The following is a 23,207-nucleotide window of genomic DNA, read 5'->3' as shown; positions in this document are numbered from 1 at the left end:
ATGCACAGCGCAGCAGGATGGGGGCAGTCCACACCGAGGGCACTGTGCACCTTTAAAGGGTTTCTTTTCTGGAATGTATATTTTTAAAAAATGTTACCCCAGGCTGGGAAGGTGGCTCAGTGGTAGAGTGCTTGCCTAGCATGCATGAAGCCCTGGGTTCAATTCCTCAGCACCAGATAAAGAGAAAAGACCAGAAGGGGCACTGTGGCTCGAATGGTAGAGCACTAGCCTTGAGCAAAAAGAAGCTCAAGGGCACACAGACCCTGAGTTCAAACCCTGGGACTGGCAAACATCAAAAAAAGTTACCCTGCCGGGCGCTGGTGGCTCACGCCTGTAATCCTAGCTACTCAGGAGGCTGAGATCTGAGGATCACGGTTCAAAGCCAGCCTGGGCAGGAGAGACCGTGAGACTCCTATCTCCAATAAACCACCAGAAAACCGGAAGTGGCGCTGTAGCTCAAGTGGTAGAGCACTCGCCTTGAGCTGAAGAGCTGAGGGACAGCGCCCAGGCCCAGAGTTCAAGCCCCACGACCGACAAAAAAAAAAAAAAAAAAAAAAAAAAGTTACCCTGATATCATACATACCTTTGTTAAAATGGTCTTGTGGGACATGTGTTAATTAATTAATTTATTTTTTATTTATTTATTTTTGTCAGTTGGGTTTGAACTTGGCCTGGGTGCTGTCCCTCAGCTCTTCAGCTCAAGGTAAGCGCTCTACCACTTGAGCCACAGCGCCACTTCCAGTTTTCTGGTGATTTATTGGAGCTAAGAGTCTCACAGATTTTCCTGCCCAGGCTGGCTTTGAACTGTGATCCTCAGATCTCAGCCTCCTGAGTAGCTAGGATTACAGGCGTGAGCCCCCAGCACCCAGCTTACATTGCTTTTAACTAAAAAATGTTACAAAGCTGTAGGAAGGGTTGGAGGCATGGCTCAGTTGGTAGAGCGCTAACCAAAAAACCAAAGCATCGGGTACCAAGTTCAAGTCCCAGCTTCAGACCTTAAAAAATATGCTAGACGAGGAGACTTAGGGAGTCAGGTGTCCCGTTGTACTCAAGGTACTAGGAGCCAGAAACCCCAGTCCCTGCAATACAAAGACTTGGTGCTCTTGCTAGCGTGGCTGCAGCCTGGGATGGGTAGATGCCAGTGCGAAGGGAGGCCAGGGTCCTGGCTGACTGACACTTGTGTCCCTACAGGCTGGAGTGGGTAGAGATCATCGAGCCACGCACCCGCGAGCGCATGTATGCCAATCTGGTTACTGGTGAGTGTGTGTGGGACCCACCGGCCGGCGTGCGCATCAAACGCACCAGTGAGGACCAGTGGTGGGAGCTCTTTGACCCCAACACATCACGATTCTACTACTACAGTGCTGCTTCGCAGCGTACTGTATGGCACCGCCCACAGAACTGCGACATCATCCCGCTAGCCAAGCTGCAGACACTGAAGCAGAGCACCGAGTCCCCGCGCGTCTCTGCGGACAGCAGCCCTGGGCGAGGCAGCCGCGATGGCAGCACAGGGTCCTCGCTGGAGCCAGAGCCTGACGCTGCCACTGAGAGGGCACAGGAGCCTCAGGCCAGGGCTGGTCGGCCAGCCACCCTGGGGACCGCAAAGGAAGAGAGCAGCAGGTGAGGAGGCTGGGCCAGTGAAAATAGGCAGGGCTAGGCAGAGCAGGGCAGGATGGATGGGTGGGCCTGAATGTGAGTGCAAGCAGTGCTCTCTGCCACGTAGTTTCTTAGTAAGGACTGTGTCCAGTAATCAAGATGATTTTCAGATCTTTATGCTAGAATGTTTTTTTGCTGCTGGATGGCCTCAAGTCAGTAACCCTGCTAGTTCCCAGGCCACCCAACTGACTTCCATTTCCCCTAGTTCACATTGTGATTAACCACTATTTAGGGTTAGGAGCTAATTAGTTGGTCAGAACCTGTAAAGTGAAGGAAGGCCAGGGAGAAAAATAACTCTGGCAGTTCTGCCTTTCCTGGGCTTAGCCAGGGATCCATGAGGACCCTGACTATACTGGGGCCACCTGTGCTTAAACCCTACTGATTGTCCTGGGTCCCCAACAGAGAAATGCTGCTATACAAAACAGTTATATCAATTTTTCAATATTTGCTCAGATTTATTGTATGTCCTAGGATATATATTCCAAGGGCTGCTAAGAAGAACATGTATTATGTGGTTACGGGTAAAATACAGCTTTTGTTGTATCCTGGAGGTTCTGCCATTTGAAGAGAGTTTAGTGTTAAACTCTTCTAGTATTATTGTATTGGAATCTAACAGTTCTTGTTAAGTCTAAGAGTGTTTGTTTAATGTATTTGACTGGTGCATATATATTGACCACTGTAGTTTCTTCTTCAGAGATCATTCTCTCTAGTAATGTGAAATAACTTTCTTTGTCTCTTCTTATTCATTTTTTTTTTTTTTGCGGGGGGAAGGGGAGTGGTCTGTTGTGGGGCTAACCTCTGGGCCTGACTGCTGTCCCTGAGCTCTTCAGCTCAAGGCTAGTGCACTACCACTTGAGCCATAGTGCCACTTCTGGCTTTTTCTGCTTATCTGGTGCTGAGGAATGGAACCCAGGGCCTCATGCATGGGAGGCAAGCATTCTACCACTGAGCCATCTTCCCAGCCCTCATCTTACTAATTTTATTTTGAAGTCTTACTTTATCAGATATCAGTATGGCTACTACTACCTTTTTACAGGATGTACTTGATTGGAAGATCTTTCTCCATCTTGCCACTCAGAATTTGTGTTTATCCTTGATAATGAGTTGTGTTACTTAGGGACAATAAATGGTTCAATCATGTTTTTTAAATTATATAATTTATTAATGTATCTGTTATTTTATTGTTATTATAAAGACGATATACAGAGGGGTTTACAGTTATGTACGTCAGGTAAAGAGTGTATTTCTTTTTGGATAGTGTCACCCTTCTCTCACTCTCTCCGTTTTTCCCTCCCATCCCCACCCACAAGTTGTATAGTTCATTTTCAACATAGTGTCCACTGAGTACTACTGCTGCATTTGTTTACCTTTTGTCCTTCCATTTCTGTGCCTCCTCTTACCCTCCCAAAGACATACAAATAAAAACAAGGGCTGGGAAGGTGGCTCAGTGGTAGAGTGCTTGCCTAGCATGCATGAAGCCCTGGGTTTGAGTCCTTAGTAGCACATACACAGAAAAAGCCAGAAGTGGTGCGTTGCTCAAGTGATAGAGTGCTGCCCTTGAGCAAAAGAAGCAGTGCCCAGGCCCTGAGGAGTTCAAGCCCCAGGACTGGCCAAAAAACAAAAACAAAAAACTTGAATTATATATTTCCAACATCTTCTTGCATTTGGAGTTTGCATTGAGAAATCTGAAGTTATTCTAATCTTTCCACTGTAAATAAAATAAAGTTCCCTCTTCAACTTTGCTGCCTTTAAAATTAATTCTTTTTTTTTTGGGGGGGGGGTGGAGGGATCCAGTCATGGGGCCTGAACTCTGGGCCTGGACGCTGTCCCTCAGCTCTTCAGCTCAAGGCTAGCGCTCTACCACTTGAGCCACAGAGCCACTTCCGGCTTTTTTGGTTTGCTTATGTGGTGCTGAGGAATTGAACCCAGGGCCTCATGCATGCAAGGCAAGCACTCTACCACTGAGCCATCTTCCCAGCACCCTTAAAATTAATTCTTATTTTGTAAGTTCAGAGATTTTGCAACATTATGTCTGAAGTGTTTCTTCTCTGGTCTTGTATGCTTAAGAGTATGTCTCTGTCAGATATGTGAGATTCCTTTTTTCTTTTTCTTTTTCTTATTTTTTTTTTTTAGGTTGAGAAAGTTTTCAGTTACTATTTTGTTGAATGGGTTCTCAATACCTTTAGTTTTGAATTCTTGTTCCTTGTCTATTCCAGTTATATATAGATTTGATCTTTACCTGGCACTGGTAGCTCACACCTGTAATCCTAGCTACTCAGGTGGCTGATTTCTGAGGATCTCAGTTCAAAGCCAGTCTGAACAGGAAAGTATGTGAGACTCTTTTTTTTTTGGGGGGGGGGGGAGTCCGGTCATGGGGCCTGAGCTCTGGGCCTGGGCGCTGTCCCTCAGCTCTTCAGCTCAAGGCTAGCACTCTACCACTTGAGCCACAGCGCCACTTCCAGCTTTTTTCTTTTTGCTTATGTGATGCTGAGGAATCGAACCCAGGGCCTCATGCATGCAAGGCAAGCGCTCTACCACTGAGCCACCTTCCCAGCCCCACATGAGACTCTTATCTCCAATTAACCACCAGAAAACCAGAAGTGGAGCTGTGGCTTAAGTGGTAGAGGGTTTGCCTTGAGCTGAAAAGCTGAGGGACAGTGTCCAGGCCCACAGTTCAACCCCACGACTGACCCAAAAAAAAAAAAAAAATTGATATTTGACAGAGTCCTCGAATGTCCCATTGGTATGTTCTGAGTGTTTTCAATGTTTTTTACTGTTTGGTCTTATTCCTCTGGTTTATCTTCCATCATTATTTTCAACTTTTTTTGTCTGTTGCCTAGACTTTGAACTGGGCATTGCAATAGGGTGATAGAGCTCTTTATGCTTTTTCATCTCTATTAATTTTCTCCTCTCATGTCTTGCATTGCTTCCTTTATTTTGTTTTACCTTTTTTTAGGGGGGAAGGGGATCATGGGGCTTGAACTCTGGGCCTGGGCCTTGTCCCTCAGCTCTGCAGCTCAAGGCTTAGCGCTCTACCACTTGAACCACAGCACCACTTCCAGTTTTCTGGTGGTTTATTGGAGATAAGAGTCTCACAGATTTTCCTGCCCAGGTTGGCTTTGAACCAAGATCCTCAGATCTCAGCCTCCTGAGTAGCTAGGATTACAGGCTGAGTCACCAGTACCTGGCTATTGTTTTGCTTTTTGTTGAATTTCTTTTGATAGTTTTCTAGTATTTTGAGGATCTGCTTGCTTATTTAATTGGCCATTTCTCTTATCGCTTATCTTTGTTTCAATGAGTCCTTCATTTCACTTTTCTCCTCACTCTCACTTAAATCCGTGTGTGTGTGTGTGTGTGTGTGTGTGTGTGTGTGTGTGTGTGTGTGTGTGTGTGTGTGTGTGTGTGTGTGTGTGTGTGTGTGTGTGTGTGTGTGTGTGTGTGTGTGTGTGTGTGTGTGTGTGTGTGTGTGTGTGTGTGTGTGTGTGTGTGTGTGTGTGTGTGTGTGTGTGTGTGTGTGTGTGTCCCAGGGCTTGATCTGGGCTCTGTCTCTGAGTTTCTTTGGCTCAAGGCTAGAACTCTAGTACCACTTGAGCCACAGCTTCACTTCTGGTTTTTTCTGAGTAGTTCATTGGAGAACAGAGTCTCATGGACTTTGCTGCCAGGTCTGGCTTCAAATCCCAATCTTCAGATCTTAGCCTCTTGCTTGAGTAGACAGAATTAACAGGTGTGAGCCACCAGCACCCAGCTAATGTTGGGTTTTGATCTATTTTTTTATTAATTTTTGGAACAATACATCTGGGCTCAGGTTTTGTGAGAACCACTCAGTACAGGCATAGACATCAGTTGTGATGAAGAATGGTGATTTGAGAGTTACAAGTAGAAAAGATTAGGACCCTCAGGCAAGGGAAGGGTAGGGACAAATAGTGTTTCAGAGAGATTAGTGGGGAAAATAAATGCATGTTTGTTTTTTTTTTTTTGTCGGTCGTGGGGCTTGAACTCTGGGCCTGGGCGTTGTCCCTCAGCTCTTCAGCTCAAGGCGAGCGCTCTACCACTTGAGCTACAGCGCCACTTCCGGTTTTCTGGTGGTTTATTGGAGATAGGAGTCTCACGGTCTCTCCTGCCCGGGCTGGCTTTGAACCGCGATCCTCAGATCTCAGCCTCCTGAGTAGCTAGGATTACAGGCGTGAGCCACCAGCGCCCGGCTTAAATGCATGTTTATTGAAGAAAGAGAAGAAGGAGGAAAGGAGAACAAGGAAAATGGGGGGAAGATAAAAATAAAAAAAAGAAACCAAGTAATCAACTCCAATAAAGAATATAAAATTGAAAAGAGACCTCTCTGAAGAATGGCAAAGAAACACATAAGGAAATGCTCATCATCCCTGGCCATAAAGGAAATGCAAACCAAAACAACTCTATGATACCATCTTACCCCAATTAGATTGGCCAACATTTTGAATTCTAATAACAACAAATGCTGGTAAGGATGTGGGGGAAAGGAAACCTACTGCACTGCTGGTGGGAGCAGTCTGTAGGTTCCCCCCAAAACTAAACAAAGACCTTCCCTATGACCCAGCCATACCACTCCTAGGCATCTACCCTGAGCATCAAGAACCAGGATCTGATAAGGACACCTGCACATCCATGTACATTGCCGCACTGTTCACAATAGCCAAGATATGAAAACAGCCCAGATGCCCCACAATAGATGAGTGGATCCAAAATATGTGGTACCTATACACAATGTAATTTTACACAGCCATTAGAAGGAATAATGTCATTCGCAGGGAAATGACTGGAACTAGAACAAGTCATGTTAAATGAGGTAAGCCAAGGTCAGAGACACAAACAGAGCATGTTCTCCCTGATATATGGAAAGGCACTGGAATATGACAAAATACACAGAATTCTAGATACTCCCATACAGTAGAACCAAAGGAGGATACTTGAGAGAATCACAAAAGCGCAATACCCAATGCATATATATATATATATACACATACACACACATACTGAAACCAACTCCAAAGAATTTTTTCTTTTTTTGCTGACTCTGTATTCTTTGCCTTATAAACAGTGTATTCACATACATATCTGTGGGAGGGTGGGAAAGGAATGGAAGGAACTAGTGTGAAAAAGTGCAGCAGTGGAGCACACTGGCTGCACTGGCCATTGATGGAAGTGACTATGCAACTTGTGGGAGGAGATGAGGGAGAGGATGATGGAACAGATGACAGTATGTGAAAGGAAACGTACTTATTTCCAGATGCGTGTAAAGGTAACCCCGCTGTATTGTATATTGCCTCTAAAATAACAATAGAGTAAATGGGGGAAAAGTTAATCTTAGGAAGATAGCACATACATATATATGATACTTCTTTTTTTTTGGTGTGAGGGGGGGTCCTGTCGTGAGGCCTGAACTCAGGGCCTGTCCCTCAGCTCTTCAGCTCAAGGCTAGCGTTCTACCACTTGAACCACAGTGCCACTTCCGGCTTTTTTCTTTTTGCTTATGTGGTGCTGAGGAATTGAACTCAGGGCTTCATGCATGCCAGGCAAGCACTCTACCACTGAGCCACCTTCCCAGCCCCTATGACACTTCTGAATAGTTTTTTTGGTTGGTCATAGGGCTTGAACTCTGAGCCTGGGTGCTGTCCCTCAGCTCTTCTTCCCCCAGCTAAAACTTGGTATATTTGCTTTGAGAAAATATATTAAACCAGTGCCAGTAGCTCACACCTGTAATCCTAGCTACTCAGAAGGCTGAGATCTCAGGATTGTGGTTCAAAGCCAACCCGGGCAAGAAAAGCCATGAAACTTTTATCTCCAATTAACCGCTAGAAAACCAGAAGTGGCGCTGTGGCTCAAGTGGTAGACTACTCACCTTGAATTGAAGAGCAGAGAGACAGCTCCCAGGTCCAGAGTTCAAGCCCCACAACTGACAAAAAAATATATATATAAGAAATATGTGGCCGGGCGCTGGTGGCTCACGCCTGTAATCCTAGCTACTCAGGAGGCTGAGATCTAAGGATCGCGGTTCAAAGCCAGCCCGGGCAGGAGAGACCGTGAGACTCCTATCTCCAATAAACCTCCAGAAAACCGGAAGTGGCGCTGTAGCTCAAGTGGTAGAGCACTCACCTTGAGCTGAAGAGCTGAGGGACAGTGCCCAGGCCCAGAGTTCAGGCCCCATGACCGGACCAAAAAAAATAAAATAAAATAAAATAAATAAAAATATTACTTGAAAGTCAGTGCAGCTATCTACTTCGTCCTCACTGCTTGTGAGAACATAATTCAACAAGATGTGAAATATAATGAAAGTGATTAAAAAAAAAACTTTATTACAGAAAAAATACACTTTCAATAGACTGAAAGCAGGTCATGTCATGTCCATAGGGTGCATAACCTACATTTGCTTTTGACATAGGCACTTGCTAATTCTGACCAGACTGGTGTCAAACTTGTAGTCTTCTTGCCTTTACCTCCTGAGTAGTTTGGCTTACAGGCATGAGCCACCATACCCAGCTTTGTTTTTATTGTTCTGCTATTATCTTGCCACAGGATGAATTTGGTTTCTAACTAGTTACTGTTCACTAATAAGTAGAAAATTCACAAGTGTCATGTGTTACATTAATATTACCAGTAGCCTTTCATTTGATTCTTTTAGCTTTTTAAGGACAACAAATGACAACTTTATCTTTCTTCAACATACTTAAATCTCACTGGGTGCTTGTGGCTCATACCTATAATCCTAGCTACTCAGGAAGCTAAGATCTGATGATCATGGTTCAAAGCCTGCTTGGTCAGCAAAGTCCATGAGACTTTTTTTTTTTTTTTTTTGGTCAGGGTGGGACTTGAACTCTGGGTCTGAGCACTGTCCTCAGATCTTCAGTTCAAGGCTAGCGCTCTACCACTTGAGCCACAGTGCCACTTCCGGCTTTTTTCATTTTTGCTTATGTGGTGCTGAGGAATCAAACCCAGAGCCTCATGCATGCAAGGCAAGCGCTCTACCACTGAGCCACCTTCCCAGCCCCATGAGACTCTTTTATCACCAATAAAGAGATAGACAAGCTGAAAGTGGCGCTGTGGCTCAAGTGGCAGAGCATTAGACTTCGGCAAAAGAAGCTTAGGGACAGAGCACAGGCCTTGTGTTCACTCCCCAAACTTGCAGTTTCTTTTTTCCCCTGTTTGACTTACTACATTGGATAACACTTTTTTTTTTTTTTTTTGGGGGGGGGTCCGGTCGTGGGGCCTGAACTCTGGGCCTGGGCGCTGTCCCTCAGCTCTTCAGCTCAAGGCTAGTGCTCTACCACTTGAGCCACAGTGCCACTTCCGGCGTTTTTCTTTTTGCTTATGTGGTGCTAAGGAATCGAACCTATGGCCTCATGCATGCAAGGCAAGTGCTGTACCACTGAGCTACCTTCTCAGCCCCTACATTGGATAACACTTCTAAGTGGATGTCCCTATCTTGACTTCAGTGAGTGTTAATAGAGGCCTATTTTTTTTGGTTGACCGTGGAACTTGAACTTAGGGTCTGGGTGCTGTCCTTAAGCTCTTTTGCTCAAGACTGGCACTCTTTGAGCCACAGCACCACTTCTGGTTTTCAGGTGATTAACTAGAGATAAGAGTCTCATGGACTTTCCTGCCTAGGCTGGCTTTGAACTGCCTTCCTCACATCTCAAGTCTCCTAAGGAGCTAAGATTATAGGCATGAGCCACTGGCACCCAGCTTAATGTTAATATTCTTGATCAAGTTAAGTACCTTTTTTCCTTTTCTGGACCATTGTTTTTATAATCATCAGTAGAGAGGAATATTTGTCAGGACCAAAGCCCACTTAGTCACTCACATCACAGACGCTGGTTGGGTGCTTTGGTGTGCCAAGCTCCGACCATCAAGCTCTTACAGTGTCCATGAAAGTCTTTCTGGCCGTTTCCTCCTCAGGTCATTCTGTCATGTCCCTTTGAAGTTGTAACTCTCATTCACCCCGAACAGCACCTCTGCATTCTGGTGGTGCAAGCTACTGAAAACAGTGCTGTTCCCATGCTACCAAACAGGACCACCCCATATGCTCTGGACAGGCAACTGTACTCTCGCTGTGGGGAGGAGGTGGATGTAGGACAGAAGGGATACCATATTGACTGATGAAGGGACTCACTTTGTGGGAGGGGTAACAAACCAGGTTATTCCCTGGAGACTTGAGGGGCAGATGTACATGCTCACTTACACTCACATCTTGTTCTTTCTGCTTTCAGTTCTTCACCACCAGGTGTGTTCCTGGAGAAGGAGTACGAGGTTTACCAAGACTACAGTGTGGACAGCCAGCTCCTTCACTACAGGTAGAACCTGCCATTGGGTATATTCATCTGTTGGTTCGAGATCTGCTGGGTGGACTGGGTCACGACCTGTTGCTTCTAGGCAAGACAGGTGGGCAGGTGGACTGTCCTCAGGCTTCCTGGGTTTTCCTTCCGGGTGCTGCCTTCCAGAGGGAAATGCAGGGTCAGAGCAAGGTTCTGTAGGGTGGCCAGGGGGCCTGGTCACACCTAGTCACACCCAAGTAGTGCTGCCGCTGGGAAAAGTACTGGGGGACCTGAGGGGTCTTAGCAGTTTGTTCAGCCATTTGAGTTTGTGTCTCAGGTTTATGTTTGTAGTACATCAGGAGTGTAGAAGAGAATTGAAGCCTGCCCTGGCCCTGAAATATGTCTCTGTGACTGTAGAGGTGTGTTGTGTGGCTTCGCCTGGCGCCATTTCATTTTCAGGGCCCCAGCTTGGGCCCACAGTGAACTAAGTAAGCACATTCATGCTGAAGACTCATTCTTACAGTAGCAAGTCTCATTTCAGCTCAGGCCAGCAGGATTAGGTTCCCATGACTTTAGTAGTACCTCTCCTCTCATGGGTCAAGAGCTGTGCTCCTTATGGTAGACATTTCTTCCAAACCTTTAATTACCACAACTGTACCGCCCTTCATGAGCCCTTGTCCCCCTTCCCCAAATGAGCAGCTTCCAACCTTATCTGTAGGCATATGTGGAGGGTTTTTTTGTTTATTTTTGTTTGTTTGCTTTGCCAGTCCTGGGGATTGAACTCAGAGGGCCTGGTCACTGTACCTGTAACTTTCTGTGCTCAAGACTAGCATTCTACCACTTGAGCCACAGCGCCACTTCCGGCTTTTCCTATTTATGTGGTACTGAGGAATCGAACCCAGGGCTGCGTGCATGCTAGTCACGCACTCTACCACTGAGCCACCTTCCCAGGCTTCCAAGTTATTCTTTTTTTTTTTTTTTTTTTTCTGTCAATTTTGGGGCTTGAACTCTGGGCCTAGGTGCTGTCCCTCAGCTCTTCAGCGCAAGGCTAGCACTCTACTTCTTGAGCCACAGTGTCATTTCTGGTTTTCTAGTTGTTTATTGGAGATAAGAATCTCACGGAGGGCTGGGAAGGTGGCTCAGTGGTAGAGTGCTTGCCTTGCATGCATGAGGCCCTGGGTTCGTTTCCTCAGCACCAAATAAAGCAGAAAAAAAACCAGAAGTTGCGCTGTGGCTCAAGTGGTAGAGCACTAGCCTTGAGCTGAAGAGCTAAGGGACAGTGCCGAAGCCCAGAGTTCAGGCCCCACAACCGGAAAAAATAAAAATAAAAAAAGAGTCATGGAATTTCCTGCCTGGGCTGGATTTGACCGTGATCCTCAGATTTTAGCCTCCTGAGTAGCAGGATTACAGTAGTGAGCCATCTGCGCCCAGTGCCAAGTTATTTGTTTTTTTCTTTTCTTTTTGTCAGTCTTGGGGCTTGAACTCTAGGTCTGGGCACTGTCCCTGCTCAAGGTGAGCATTCTACCACTTGAACCATAGCGCCATTTCCAGTTTTCTGTTTATTGGAAATAAGAGTCTTACAGACTTTACTGCCCGGGCTGGCTTTGAATTGTGATTCTCAATGCTCAGCCTCCTAAGTAGCTAGGATTAAAGATGTGAGCTACCAGCACCAGGCGCCAAGTTATTCTTATATAGTATTTATTTTTTGTGCCAGTATTAGGGTTCAGACTCAGAGCTTTATAGTTACTTGGCTTGCATGCTAATCAGAAGCTGTGGCACTTAAGCCACATATCCAGCCCTGCTTTTTATTCATTTTGTTTTCTTTATTTTTGTGCAATACTGGGACTTGAACTCGTGACCTTGTGCTGTCACTCAGCTTTGCTCCTTTATCTCTCATGACTGTTGTTGTACCATTTGAACCATGTCTCCAGTTCTGGTTATTTTCTGGTTAATTGGAGATAAGAATCTCTTGGATTTGTTGCCTGGACTGGCTTTCAACCTCAGTCTTTGGATCTCAGCCTTCTTAGTAGCTAGGATTATAGACATAAACCACAGGCATCTAGACAGCTGGTTATTTTAGAGTTCATAGACTTTTTGCCCAGGCTGACTTCAAATGGTTGATTGTACAGGTCAGCTAGGATTAGAGGTGAGCTACTTGTGCCCAGTAGGAAAACTCTTTTTTGTTGTTGTTGGTCATGGGGCTTGAACTCATGGCCTAGGTTCTATCTCTGAGCTCATTTGCTCAAGATTAGCTCTCTACTGCTTTGAGCTACAGTACCACTTCGGTTTTCTGGTGGTTAATTGGAAATAAGAATCTCTCTTGGCTGGTTTATAACTACAATCCTCAACCCAGTTGGTAGCTCACGCCTATAATCCTAGCTGCTCGAGATCTGAGGGTCTTGGTTCAAAGCCAGTTGGGGCAGGAAAATCCATGAGACTCATATCTCCAATAATCCCCTCAGAAAACCGGAAGTGGCTCTGTGGCTCAAGTGGTTAGAGCACTAGCCTTGAGCTGAAGAGCTGAGGGACAGGTAGAGCACTAGCCACCCAGGCCCAGAGTTCAAGCCCCACAACCACAAAAAAAAAAAAAAAAACAGACATGAGCCATGTTTTTGGTGGTTGTGTTTTTTTTTTTAACTTTTTGATATATATGGCACATTTTATTGACCACATCAGTTGTTAGTGGAGAACATAATTATTATTTATAATAATTTCTCAGGGCTGGGAAGGTGATTCAGTGGTAGAGTGCTTGCCTTGAATGAAGGAGGCCCTGGGTTTGATTCCTCAGCACCACATAAGCAGAAAAATCCGGAAGGGACACTGTGGCTCAAGTGATAGAGTGCTAGTCTTGAGCTGAATTGCTGAGGGACAGCGCCCAGGACCAGAGTTCAGGCCCCACAACTGGACCCAAAAAACGAAACATTAAAATAATAATAATTTCTCACTATGTTGCTTGTGAAAATATAAAAAGATATGTGCTCTTTAGAAGCCAGCCCAGGCAGAAAAGTCTTATCTCCAATTATTAACCATAAGAAAACTGGAAGTGGTGTTGTGGCTCAGAGAGCAAGCACTAACCTTGAGCATAAGAGCTCAGGGATAGTGCCTAAACCCCAAGTTCTTCAAGCCCATGACCACCACCAACAACAACAACAAACATAAAGAACCTTAATGAAAAAAGTTGATCCAAAGCAGATTGTAGGAATCAGGGAAGAGAAAGCAATAAAAAGGGTTATTTTCAGCAAAACTAGACAAACATGTCTGAGATACTATAGATAAACCCTTTTGGTTGAAATAATGCATGCTTTTTTTTCCTTTCTTTTTTTCTTTTTGTCAGTCATGGGGCCTGAACTCTGGGCCTGGGCGCTGTCCCTCAGCTCTTCAGCTCAAGGCTTGTTCTCTACCACTTGAGCCACAGCGCCAGTTTTGGCTTTTTTTGCTTATGTGGTGCTGAGGAAACGAACCCAGGGCCTCATGCATGCAAGGCAAGTGCTCTTCCACTGAGCCACCTTCATAGCCCAATATACTTTTAAGTAGAAAAAAAAAAAAACACAGGAAAATAAAACAGGGACGATAGATACCAGAAGGATTAGGGAAGCAGTGAATGAGGATAAATATGTTGTAGTTTATTTGCATATATTAAAATAGTACAATAAAGCCTGTTGGAGTTGTTTTAAGATGGGGAAGAGGGATAAAGAAGAGTAAGGGGAAAGGTTCATCAAGATATATTGTGTACTTATGTGGAAATGTCAGAGTAAAGTGTGTGTGTGTGTGTGTGTGTGTGTATGTGTGTGTGTGTGTGTGTGTGTGTGTGTTGAGTAAAGTGTGTGTGTGTGTGTGTGTGTGTGTGTGTTGAAAACCCTCCAGCAGTTTCAAGTAAGAGGTCTATGCCTGATGGTAATCATTATAGGTTCCATTAACAGCATTCTCTTGATCACTGAAATAAAAGCCAGAAGTAGAGCTATGACTCAGGTGGTAGAGCACTAGCCTTGAGCAAAAGAGGTCTGAGACAGCAACCCGGCCCTGAATTGAAGCCCCAGTACTCACACACAGACACACACACACAAATTAGCTAGGCACTAGTGTCTAATGCCTATAATCCTAGCTGAAATCTGAGAATTGCAATTCAAAGCCAGCCCAGGCAGGAAAATTGGTGAGACTGTTATCTCCAATTAACCAACAGGAAACCATAAGTGGCACTATGGCTCAAAGTGGTAGAGAGCTCGCCATGAGCAAAAAAAAGGCTAAGGGACAGCACCCAGGCCCCAGGGTCAAGCTCCTCGACTGACAAAAGAAAAGCTAAGCATGATGGTGCACGCCTGTAAGCCCAGTACTAAGGAGGCTTAGGAAAGAGGATTCAAGTTCAAGCTGTTACTTGGGAGACCCTAGCTCAAAATAAAGAAACAGGTGGACACTGATGATACATCCTGTAATCCTAGCTGCTCAGGAGGCTAAGATTTGAAGCTCACTGTTCAAAACCAGCCAGGGCCTGAAGTCTGTGAGACTCTTATCAAAGTGTATGAGTGTGTGTGTGTGTGTGTGTGTGTGTGTGTGTGTGTGTGTGTGTGTGTGTGTGTGTGTGTGTGTGTGTGTGTGTGTGTGTGTGTGTGTGTGTGTGTGTGTGTGTGTGTGTGTGTGTGTGTGTAGAGAGAGAGAGAGAATTAGTAAATGGAAGGCAAATCAGAAGAAAACACCTATTCTGAAATACAGACAAGTTAGAGATGGGCAATACAGAAATGTATAGCTTGAGGGGCTGGGAAGGTGTCTCAGTGGTAGAGCGCTTGCCTTGAATGCAGGAGGCCCTGGGTTCAATTCCTCAGCACCACATAGGCAGAAAAAGCCAGAAGTGGTGCTGTGGCTCTAGTGGTAGAGCGCTAGCCTTGAGCTGAAGAGCTGAGGGACAGCACCCAGCCCCAGAGTTCAGGCCCCACGACTGACCAAAAGAGAGAGAAAGAGAGAGAGAAAGAAATGTATAGCATGAAAACTGTCCATTACACAGTGGAAACTGTAATTGCTTCCCAGAAGAGAAGAGCTGGAATAAACATATTTCAAAAGGCAATGGGAAACTTGGCACCAGTGGCTCATGCTTGTAACCCAAGCTACTAAGGAGGGTGAGATCTGAAAATTGGGATTTGAAGCCTACTAGGCAGAAAAGTCTTTTAATATTCTCATCTTCAGGCCTGAGAAGGTGGCTCAGTGGTAGAGCGCTTGCCTTGCATGCATGAGGCCCTGGGTTCGATTCCTCAGCACTACTTAAGCAAAAGAAAAAAGCTGGAAGTGGCGCTGTGGCTTAAGTGGTAGAGTGCTAGCCTTGAGCTGAAGAGCAGAGAGACAGGGCCCAGGCTCAGAGTTCAGGCCCCACAACTGGACCCAAACAAACAAAAAAAGATTCTCATCTCCAATTAACCACACTCACAAAAAAAGGTCAGAAGTGGAGCTGTACTCAAGAGGTAGAGTGCTAGCTTTGAACATAAAATGCTCAGGGACACGCCCCATGCCCAGCACAAAAAAAAAGGATGCAGTTTTCAAAAAAAACAAATTGCCAGATGCTGGTAGCTCACACCTGTGGTTCCAACTACTCAGGAGGCTGAGATCTGAGGATTGTGATTCAGAGCCAGCCCAGGCAGGAAAGTCGTTGAGACTCTTACTGCCAGTTAACCAACAGAAAATCAGTTACTGCCAGTTAAACAACAGAAAATCAGAAGTGGCACTGTGGTTCAAAGTGGTAGAGCGCTAGCCTTGAGCTGAAGAGCTGAGGGACAGGCCAAGAGTTCAAGCCCCACGACCAGTTATCCAATTATGGATTCAAGAAGTGCTGGGGGGGCTGGGAAGGTGGCTCAGTGGTAGAGCGCTTGCCTAGCATGCATGAGGCCCTGGGTTCGATTCCTCAGCACCACATAAACAGAAAAAGCCGGAAGTGGCGCTGTGGCTCAAGTGGTAGAGCGTTAGCCTTGAGCTGAAGAGCTGAGGGACAGCGCCCAGGCCCAGAGTTCAGGCCCCATGACCGGACCCAAAAAAAAAAAAAAAAAAAAAAAAAGAAGTGCTGGGTACTGAGAGTCCCAGACAGAGAGCCATGCCTAAGCAGCCTGGGGAAAGAGCAGGACAATGTCTTGTGTGGCCACCTGGTGTGATGGACATAGGTGTGGATGCAGGGCCTGTGCTAACCTTTAGTCGGTGGGATAGGACATTTGTGAACATGATTGTCTGCATGTCCCCAGCAGTGTGGCCCAGTGGTAGTACCTCACATGTCATCAGTGAGCAAGGAAGACTGAGAAGAGGTCAGATGTTCAGCATTAACCTACTAAGTGATGGTCAGGATTCAGACAGTGCAACTCCCAGGGGGTATGTGGCTTCTGCAGGTCTTTTCTGGGGGCCAAGGCCTAGGAGCATTCATAGAAGCCTCTGGTTGGGCAGTGGGCCTGAGGTAATGGTGTAGAGCCATACGAGGCTATTGACAACCTCATGGGCAGACTTCAGGCCCAGGAGTGAGGTCTGTTGTTGGCTTGTGAGTTCTGTGGAGAAGGCCCTTAAGGCCCCACCTACTCTCAGCCTTAGAAGCCACTCTGGGCACAGGAACAGTTAGCATAGAGGAGCCCTAAGAAGAGTGATTCTCAGGGAGTCACCTGAGGGGGGACACTGAGAAGCCCCAGGCTGGAGAGAGAGGCTGGGTTTATCACCACCAGTAACTGCCTGTCCACTTCCTGCACAGGACCTCCTCACTGCGGTGGAACTCAGGCACCAAGGAGCGAATGCTCATCAAGGTTGCCGACCGAGAGCCTAGCTTCCTTGCCCCTCAGGGCAATGGCTACCCCCTGGATGGCCAGCCTGGGGGCCGCCCCCGCAGACCCTCTGGCAGCCAGCACTCACCCAACTTACAAACCTTCACCCCTGACTCCGATGGCACTGTCTTCTTCCCTGAGAGACGTCCTTCACCATTCATGAGGAGGGCCGAGCTCTCTGGGAGCTGTTCACCCTTGCTTGCACAGCCCCGAAAACCCTCCAGTGATTCTCAGCCCTCCTCCCCTCGCTATGGCTATGAGCCCCCCCTCTATGAGGAGCCCCCCGTGGAATACCAGGCCCCCATTTATGATGAGCCCCCCATGGATATGCAGTTTGAGGCCAGTGGCCCCTACCAGGTAGGCTCGCCACAGAGGTCTCCCGGCCGAAAGCCTCGCCCATTCCTGCCAGCGGCCAAGCAGACTCCCCCCTCACCCTGCCAGCAGCTGGTGCGCACTAAGCAGAAGTGCCCTGAGCGGTTTCTGAGCCTGGAGTACAGCCCGGTGGGCAAGGAGTATGTGCGGCAGCTGGTGTATGTGGAGCAGGCAGGCTCCAGCCCCAAACTTCGTGCAGGACCTAGGCACAAGTACACACCCAACCCAGGTGGAGGTTCCTACTCTCTGCAGCCCAGCCCCTGCTTACTGAGGGACCAGCGTCTGGGTGTCAGGTCTGGAGACTATAGTACCATGGAGGGGCCTGAGCCACCACGGTCAGGCCAGCCGTCCACACCACTGCCCCAGACCCAGGAGGATGCCATGTCCTGGTCCAGCCAGCAGGACACCATGTCCTCCACGGGCTACTCCCCAGGCACCCGCAAGAGAAAGAGTAGAAAGCCCTCTCTTTGCCAGGTCCCCAGTGCCGCCTCCACTGACAGCCCCGGGGACCTGCTGGGCGAGCAGCCCCTGGCTGAGGAGCACACCCCGTGTGGGCCCAGCCTCACTCAGATGAAGCGTGCAGAGGCTGAGGCAGATGTGGCACGCGGTGCGGCCGAGCCCTTCCTGGCACAGGCGCGGCTGGCATGGGAGGCACAGCAGGCACACTTCCACATGAAGCAGAGGGGCAGCTGGGACTCCCAGCAAGATGGCTCAGGGTACGAGAGTGATGGCGCCGTGCCACTGCCCATGCCTGGGCCTGTGGTGCGTGCCTTCAGCGAGGATGAGGCTCTGGCCCAGCAGGACAGTAAGCACTGGAAGCGGAGCACCTTCGAGAAGCTCGGCTTTCCCCAGATCCTGCTGGAGAAGAGCGTCTCTGTGCAAACCAACCTGGCCTCCCCGGAGCCTTACCTCCACCCCTCACAGGTGAGGGGTCAACAGTGGGCTGCATGGGGTCTGGGGGCCCACCTGGGTGTAGTGCTCAAGAGCCTGGGGTCCACACAGAGCAGAGTGGACTCACTTGTGCCTAGTATCCACAGTGTAAGTGTGGTGCTTAGAAACATGAGGGCCTCACACACTGTGGACAATGAAATCACTGATGCAGGATGTCCCCCAAGACTGCTACCAGTCATAGGACTGAGAGCTGGAGGCTGAGTGCTGACTCCAAGGCTCAGAAGCAAGATCACAGCAACTGGGGATGCACCAGGTCTGTGACGAGGATATCCCAAATATCTGGGCAGATGGGGTATCAGGCACTCTTAACAAGTGTGGCCGCCCAGATAATCCCCAGATGTCACAACCTTAGCTAAAAGTAAAGCCAAAGGACAGCTGGTCATACCCTCCCATGTGGTGCCAAGAGCATGTCAGTCAGTTCCCATGAGTCCCACCTGCACCTCTGTTTTACAGGCTCAGATCTTGGGCATCCATGCCCACAGGCTTTCCTCTAAAGACCACTAGCTCCCAAGATCCCAGCCCTAATATCCTTGTTCTCATTTCCTGGCCCCACCATCCATGCTGGGTTTCTGCAGCCCAGGAGACCAAGGTGGAGGGGCCTGGGTCTGCTGGGTCTGCCCAGGGAACTGGACCCACAGCCAGCAGAATGACAACCAAAAGGCCTGGGAGGCCTACCTTCATGCAGCCGGGTAGCCAGTGTGATCGCCCTTTGTGTGGCCTCAGTGAAGCACTAGAACCACTTCAGTTCAGTGTTTCTGTCAACTACTTGAAAATGTGGGGGTTAACAGGATAGAAGAGGCTGCTTTGGGAAATACTGGATGGACAGACAAAAGGCCACTCTCAGCCAGGCGTCAGTGGCTCACACCTATAATCCTAGCTATTAAGGAGGCTAAGATCTGAGGATCATGGTTCAAAGCCAGCCCTGGCAGGAAAGTCCGTGAGACTAATCTCTAGTAAACCACCAGGAAACCAGGAGTGGCGCTGTGGCTCAAGCAGTAGAGCGCTTGAATTGAGCTGAAGAGCTGAGGGACAGCGCCCAAACCCCGAGTTCAAACCCTATGACCGACCAAAAAAAAAAAAGGCCACCCTCTAGCAGGAGCTGCGGTTTGGGGCCCAGAGGCATGTCTCAGAGCAGCACAAACAGAAGGGCTTTGCAGTGATGAGCATCTCTTTCCAGCACCAGGGTCCCACAGAGGAGGGAGTGGGGACAGGGGATCACCTGAGGGGACTGGGATATCAGCTCTTTCTTGGCACAACAGGATGAGTTTGTGCCCCACCAGGGATGCCCTTACCTTCCTCTGCCATAAGCATGGTTACCTGGGAGTCTTGAGCGCAAGGCATACTATGTGTCTGCCCCAGAAGTGCAGGCTTTGCTTCTTGGATGTATCTGCTAGGCAGGCCATGTGGTACCTGGGTTCTTCATGCCTCTTGAGGCTATGGTCTAGGTGAAACTGGCTGGCCAGCCCACTCCATGCTGATGGCTCAGCCCCATTTGTCCTTCCCAGTCTGAAGACCTTGGTGCCTGTGCCCAGTTTGAGAGCAGCCGGCAGAATCGCAGTGCAATACCCAGCTCCAGTTGTGTTTTCCCCACCTTCACACTACGTAAGCCCTCGTCAGAGACAGACATCGAGAACTGGGCCTCCAAGCATTTTAACAAGCATACCCAGGGCCTCTTCCGGCGGAAGGTGTCCATTGCCAACATGTTAGCCTGGAGCAGTGAGTCCATCAAGAAGCCTATGATTGTGACCAGCGACCGACATGTGAAGAAGGAGGCTTGTGAGATCTTCAAATTGATCCAGATGTACATGGGTGACCGAAGGGCCAAGACAGACCCCTTGCATGTGGCCCTGGAGATTGCCACCAAAGGCTGGAGTGCACAGGGTCTTCGGGATGAGCTGTACATCCAGCTGTGCAGGCAGACCACTGAGAACTTCCGCCTGGAGAGTCTAGCTCGTGGCTGGGAGCTCATGGCCATCTGCCTGGCCTTCTTCCCTCCCACACCGAAGTTCCATTCCTACCTGGAGGGCTACATCTACCGGCACATGGACCCCGTCAATGACACCAAAGGTAAGGCCCACTCTGTGTGGGGCCGTTGACACCCTGGTTCTGGCTCCACTGAGGTAAGGGCCATGGAAAGGGTTCCCAACCACACTGGGCACCACCAGTCAGTTTCTTGGTAACTTCTCATATACCAGGGCTCCCTCCAAAAAGATACACATATCCCCTGAAAGACCCTGCACCTCAGTTTCCACTAGGTCATGGGTATCTTCAGGGAACCCTACCTGGGTCTGAGAAGAGCCTAGGCAGGCCTGGCAGAGAAAGACATGCGGCCTCCTGTCCAGCCAGCTGGTGTCCATTGCTTCAAATCCCTGCCTGCCAAGGTATAGTTGCATTCTGCAACTTCAAGCAATTGCCCAAGGAAGCTCAGACCTATATTCTAGGCAGGGTCCTGCCCAAAGGCCTAAGCAGGAAGGAGCACTGTGACCATAGTGCATCAACAAGACCATAAGTTCATGAAATGCTCATTGTGCATAAGGCCTCTGGACACTGTGAGCTAAACTGCCTTCAGGGGTGGGAAGGTGGCTATGGGGCCAGTGAAGGCCCCCAGAGGTGATGTGCCAGGCGGTCTGGGTCCAAGCAGGGTCCTGTCGGTCAGATAGTTGACCTGAGCCCTGGGCAAAACCAAATGAATACAAGGCAGGGCCATAGGCACCTGTGTGCATCAAGCCGTGCACCACACCAGTGACTATATACACATAGAGAGTGAGCACAGCCATGTAGTTAACATCTGAATATACCCACACATCAGACACACTGCACTGCTCCTCAGGAAGGAGAGTGAAACCTAGGATACGCCAGCCTTTGCCTCTATACAAACTGAGCCTCTTGTCAGAGATTTCTTGGGCCCTGCCCTGTATTTGTGGAAGAAGCAGATTGTGGGGCTAGTGTGTGTACAGGAAAATGAACAGCAGCTGTAGGGCAGATATGGGCTCCTGGGGAGGGTGTGTTGGTATGATCACTGTACAGAACCTTAGCAGCCACGTACATGTGGGGGCAATCTCTGAAGCCATGTGATTCAGCACCATGAATGTACTATTCAACACAGGTCCCAGCAACTACACAGCCTAGTGTGTGGCCTTGGTTCCCACACCTATACCAAAGTATACCAAGTACCAAAGCTAGTTCCAGGCAGCCTGAGTTCTGGCCAGTGGGCTGAGTAGGGCCTTGGGAACCCCAGCCACTGGTCCTCAGGCCTTCTAGGAGCTGTTTTGCTGTGGCTTCATGGGTTGCCTAATCTGCTTCTTCTAAAGAGACATCAAGATGGGGCTATATCTCACATGTAAGAGTCCCTTCCTAGCAAGCGTGAGGTCCTGAATTCAAACCTTAGCACTGGTGCACCCCCCCAAAAATATAAAAACTTGAGAATAAATGTGTATTGATCTGGAGGCCATAGAAAGATATCTCCACTGCCCAACCCAGGGATCCAAGGCAGGCACCCAGGAGTGTGAAGTGAAAGTTAGTGAGCAAGAAAATAGATGGAGGGCTGGGAAGGTGGCTCAGTGGTAGAGCGCTTGCCTTGCAAGCCTGAGGCCCTGGGTTCGATTCCTCAGCACCATATAAGCAAAAAGAAAAAAAGCCGGAGGTGGCGCTGTGGCTCAAGTGGTAGAGCGCTAGCCTTGAGCTGAAGAGCTGAGGGACAGTGCCCAGGCCCAGAGTTCAGGCCCCACAACCGGACTAAAAAATAAAAAATTAAAATTAAAAAAAAAAAAAAAAAAAAAAAAAGAAAATAGCTGGAGATAGACACCAAGATTCCCCACTACAGCACAGCTTGGGCCAGCTGACCAGCAAGTATGCAGCTGACGTAACTAGGACTGCTAGAACCACTGCTGTAAACACTAAGTCCTTTTGTGCTTTCTATTGTCTCATACTAAAGAGTCCTGAAGTCCTAATTTGCACACAAGTAAGTCCACTCTGCGGCCAGAGGCTCTCTGCGTGGTCTCATCAACAGGTAGCTGGCATCCCAGCTGTAGTACTTGTGTTGCTGTCTTAGCCAGGACTCCCATCTCCAGCCCCCAGATTCAATCATAGGTTTCTCTCTTTGGGGCTCTGCTTGGCTGGGAGCCTGAGGAGAGACCTTCAGTGGGCCTCCTGCTGCCCTCTCCAGCAATCTTGCTGTCCCGGAAAGCCCCCATCTTTCATGTGCACATAACGTGAGTCAAGAACATGGCTTCAGCCGAGCTCTGGTGGCTCACGCCTGTCACCTAGCTACTCAGGAGGCTGAGAGCTGATGATCACGGTTCAAAGCCAGCCCGGGCAGAAAAGCCCATGAGACTCTTATCTTCAATAAACCACTCAGAAAACCAGAAGTGGCACTGTGGCTTAAGTGGTAGAGTGCCAGCCTTGAGCTGAAGAGCTGAGGGACAGCGCCCAGGCCCAGAGTTCAAGCCCTACAACAACAACAACAACAAAAAAGAACATGGCTTCTGGCTGTTAGCCAGGAAGACTTGACTTTACCAACCCAGAAAGATGCAGCTGGCTCTGGAGGACCAGCTGGTCTGCTGCACAGCACTTAGCAAAAGGAAGCTGCAGTCAGGAGATCAGGTGCCTGTTCGAGGCCAGGGACTTGTCGTAGGGCATGTGATAAAGGTGGCAGAACTGCGTCTGGCTCCTGTGTTTGGTGCGTTACTCTGACCTGCCTACCCCGATGTAAGGCCATGAGAGAGCTTCGTGAGCATTTGATTTCTTCACCAGCATCTTTGTGGTAGCTATTGCAGGGTTAGCACCTCAAGACCACAGGTAACTCTAGGTTAACTTTGTGTCTTAGATGGTAGCACCTATGTGCCAGGTACCAACAGGTATCTCCCAGGATCCTTGCATACAGACAGGCCCAGAAATCAGTGGGCACATGCCACTGGATACAGTTCCATGAAGGAGCAGTTCTGCATCAGCCTTTTGGAAACTATTTCATGCTTTCAGCAGGACTTTCCTAGGTTCTGTTTAAAGATGGCAGGTTGAGCAAGACATAATGGATCATTTATAATTCCAGCACTCAGGAGACAGTGACAAGAATGTTATAAGTTTGATGCCAGCCTTGGTGAAAATCAGCTGGATGTGGTGGTGTATATCTGTAATTCCAGCTACTCAGAGACAGAGATCAAGAGCATGG

At 48.2% G+C, this 23,207-nt stretch overlaps 1 protein-coding gene across 3 annotated transcripts in view; it reads left to right on the top strand.

Moving 5' to 3' along the window:
* The window catches only part of LOC138829641 (rho GTPase-activating protein 39), an 85,086-nt gene that overhangs the window by 52,687 nt on the left and 9,192 nt on the right, over positions 1-23,207 (top strand). For all 3 annotated transcript variants that reach the window (XM_070026081.1, XM_070026079.1, XM_070026080.1), the window contains exons 3-6: positions 1,192-1,620; positions 9,897-9,980; positions 16,648-18,013; positions 19,546-20,107. In XM_070026081.1, coding sequence (XP_069882182.1) covers positions 1,192-1,620; positions 9,897-9,980; positions 16,648-18,013; positions 19,546-20,107 — 2,441 coding nt within the window. The remainder of the gene's footprint in view (positions 1-1,191; positions 1,621-9,896; positions 9,981-16,647; positions 18,014-19,545; positions 20,108-23,207) is intronic.

This window comes from Dipodomys merriami, unplaced genomic scaffold, assembly GCF_024711535.1.
Source record: "Dipodomys merriami isolate MVZ:Mamm:240054 unplaced genomic scaffold, mDipMer1.0.p SCAF_174, whole genome shotgun sequence".
In the NCBI taxonomy this organism is placed as follows: Eukaryota; Metazoa; Chordata; class Mammalia; order Rodentia; family Heteromyidae; genus Dipodomys; species Dipodomys merriami.
This window is presented reverse-complemented; position numbering and strand designations above follow the sequence as displayed.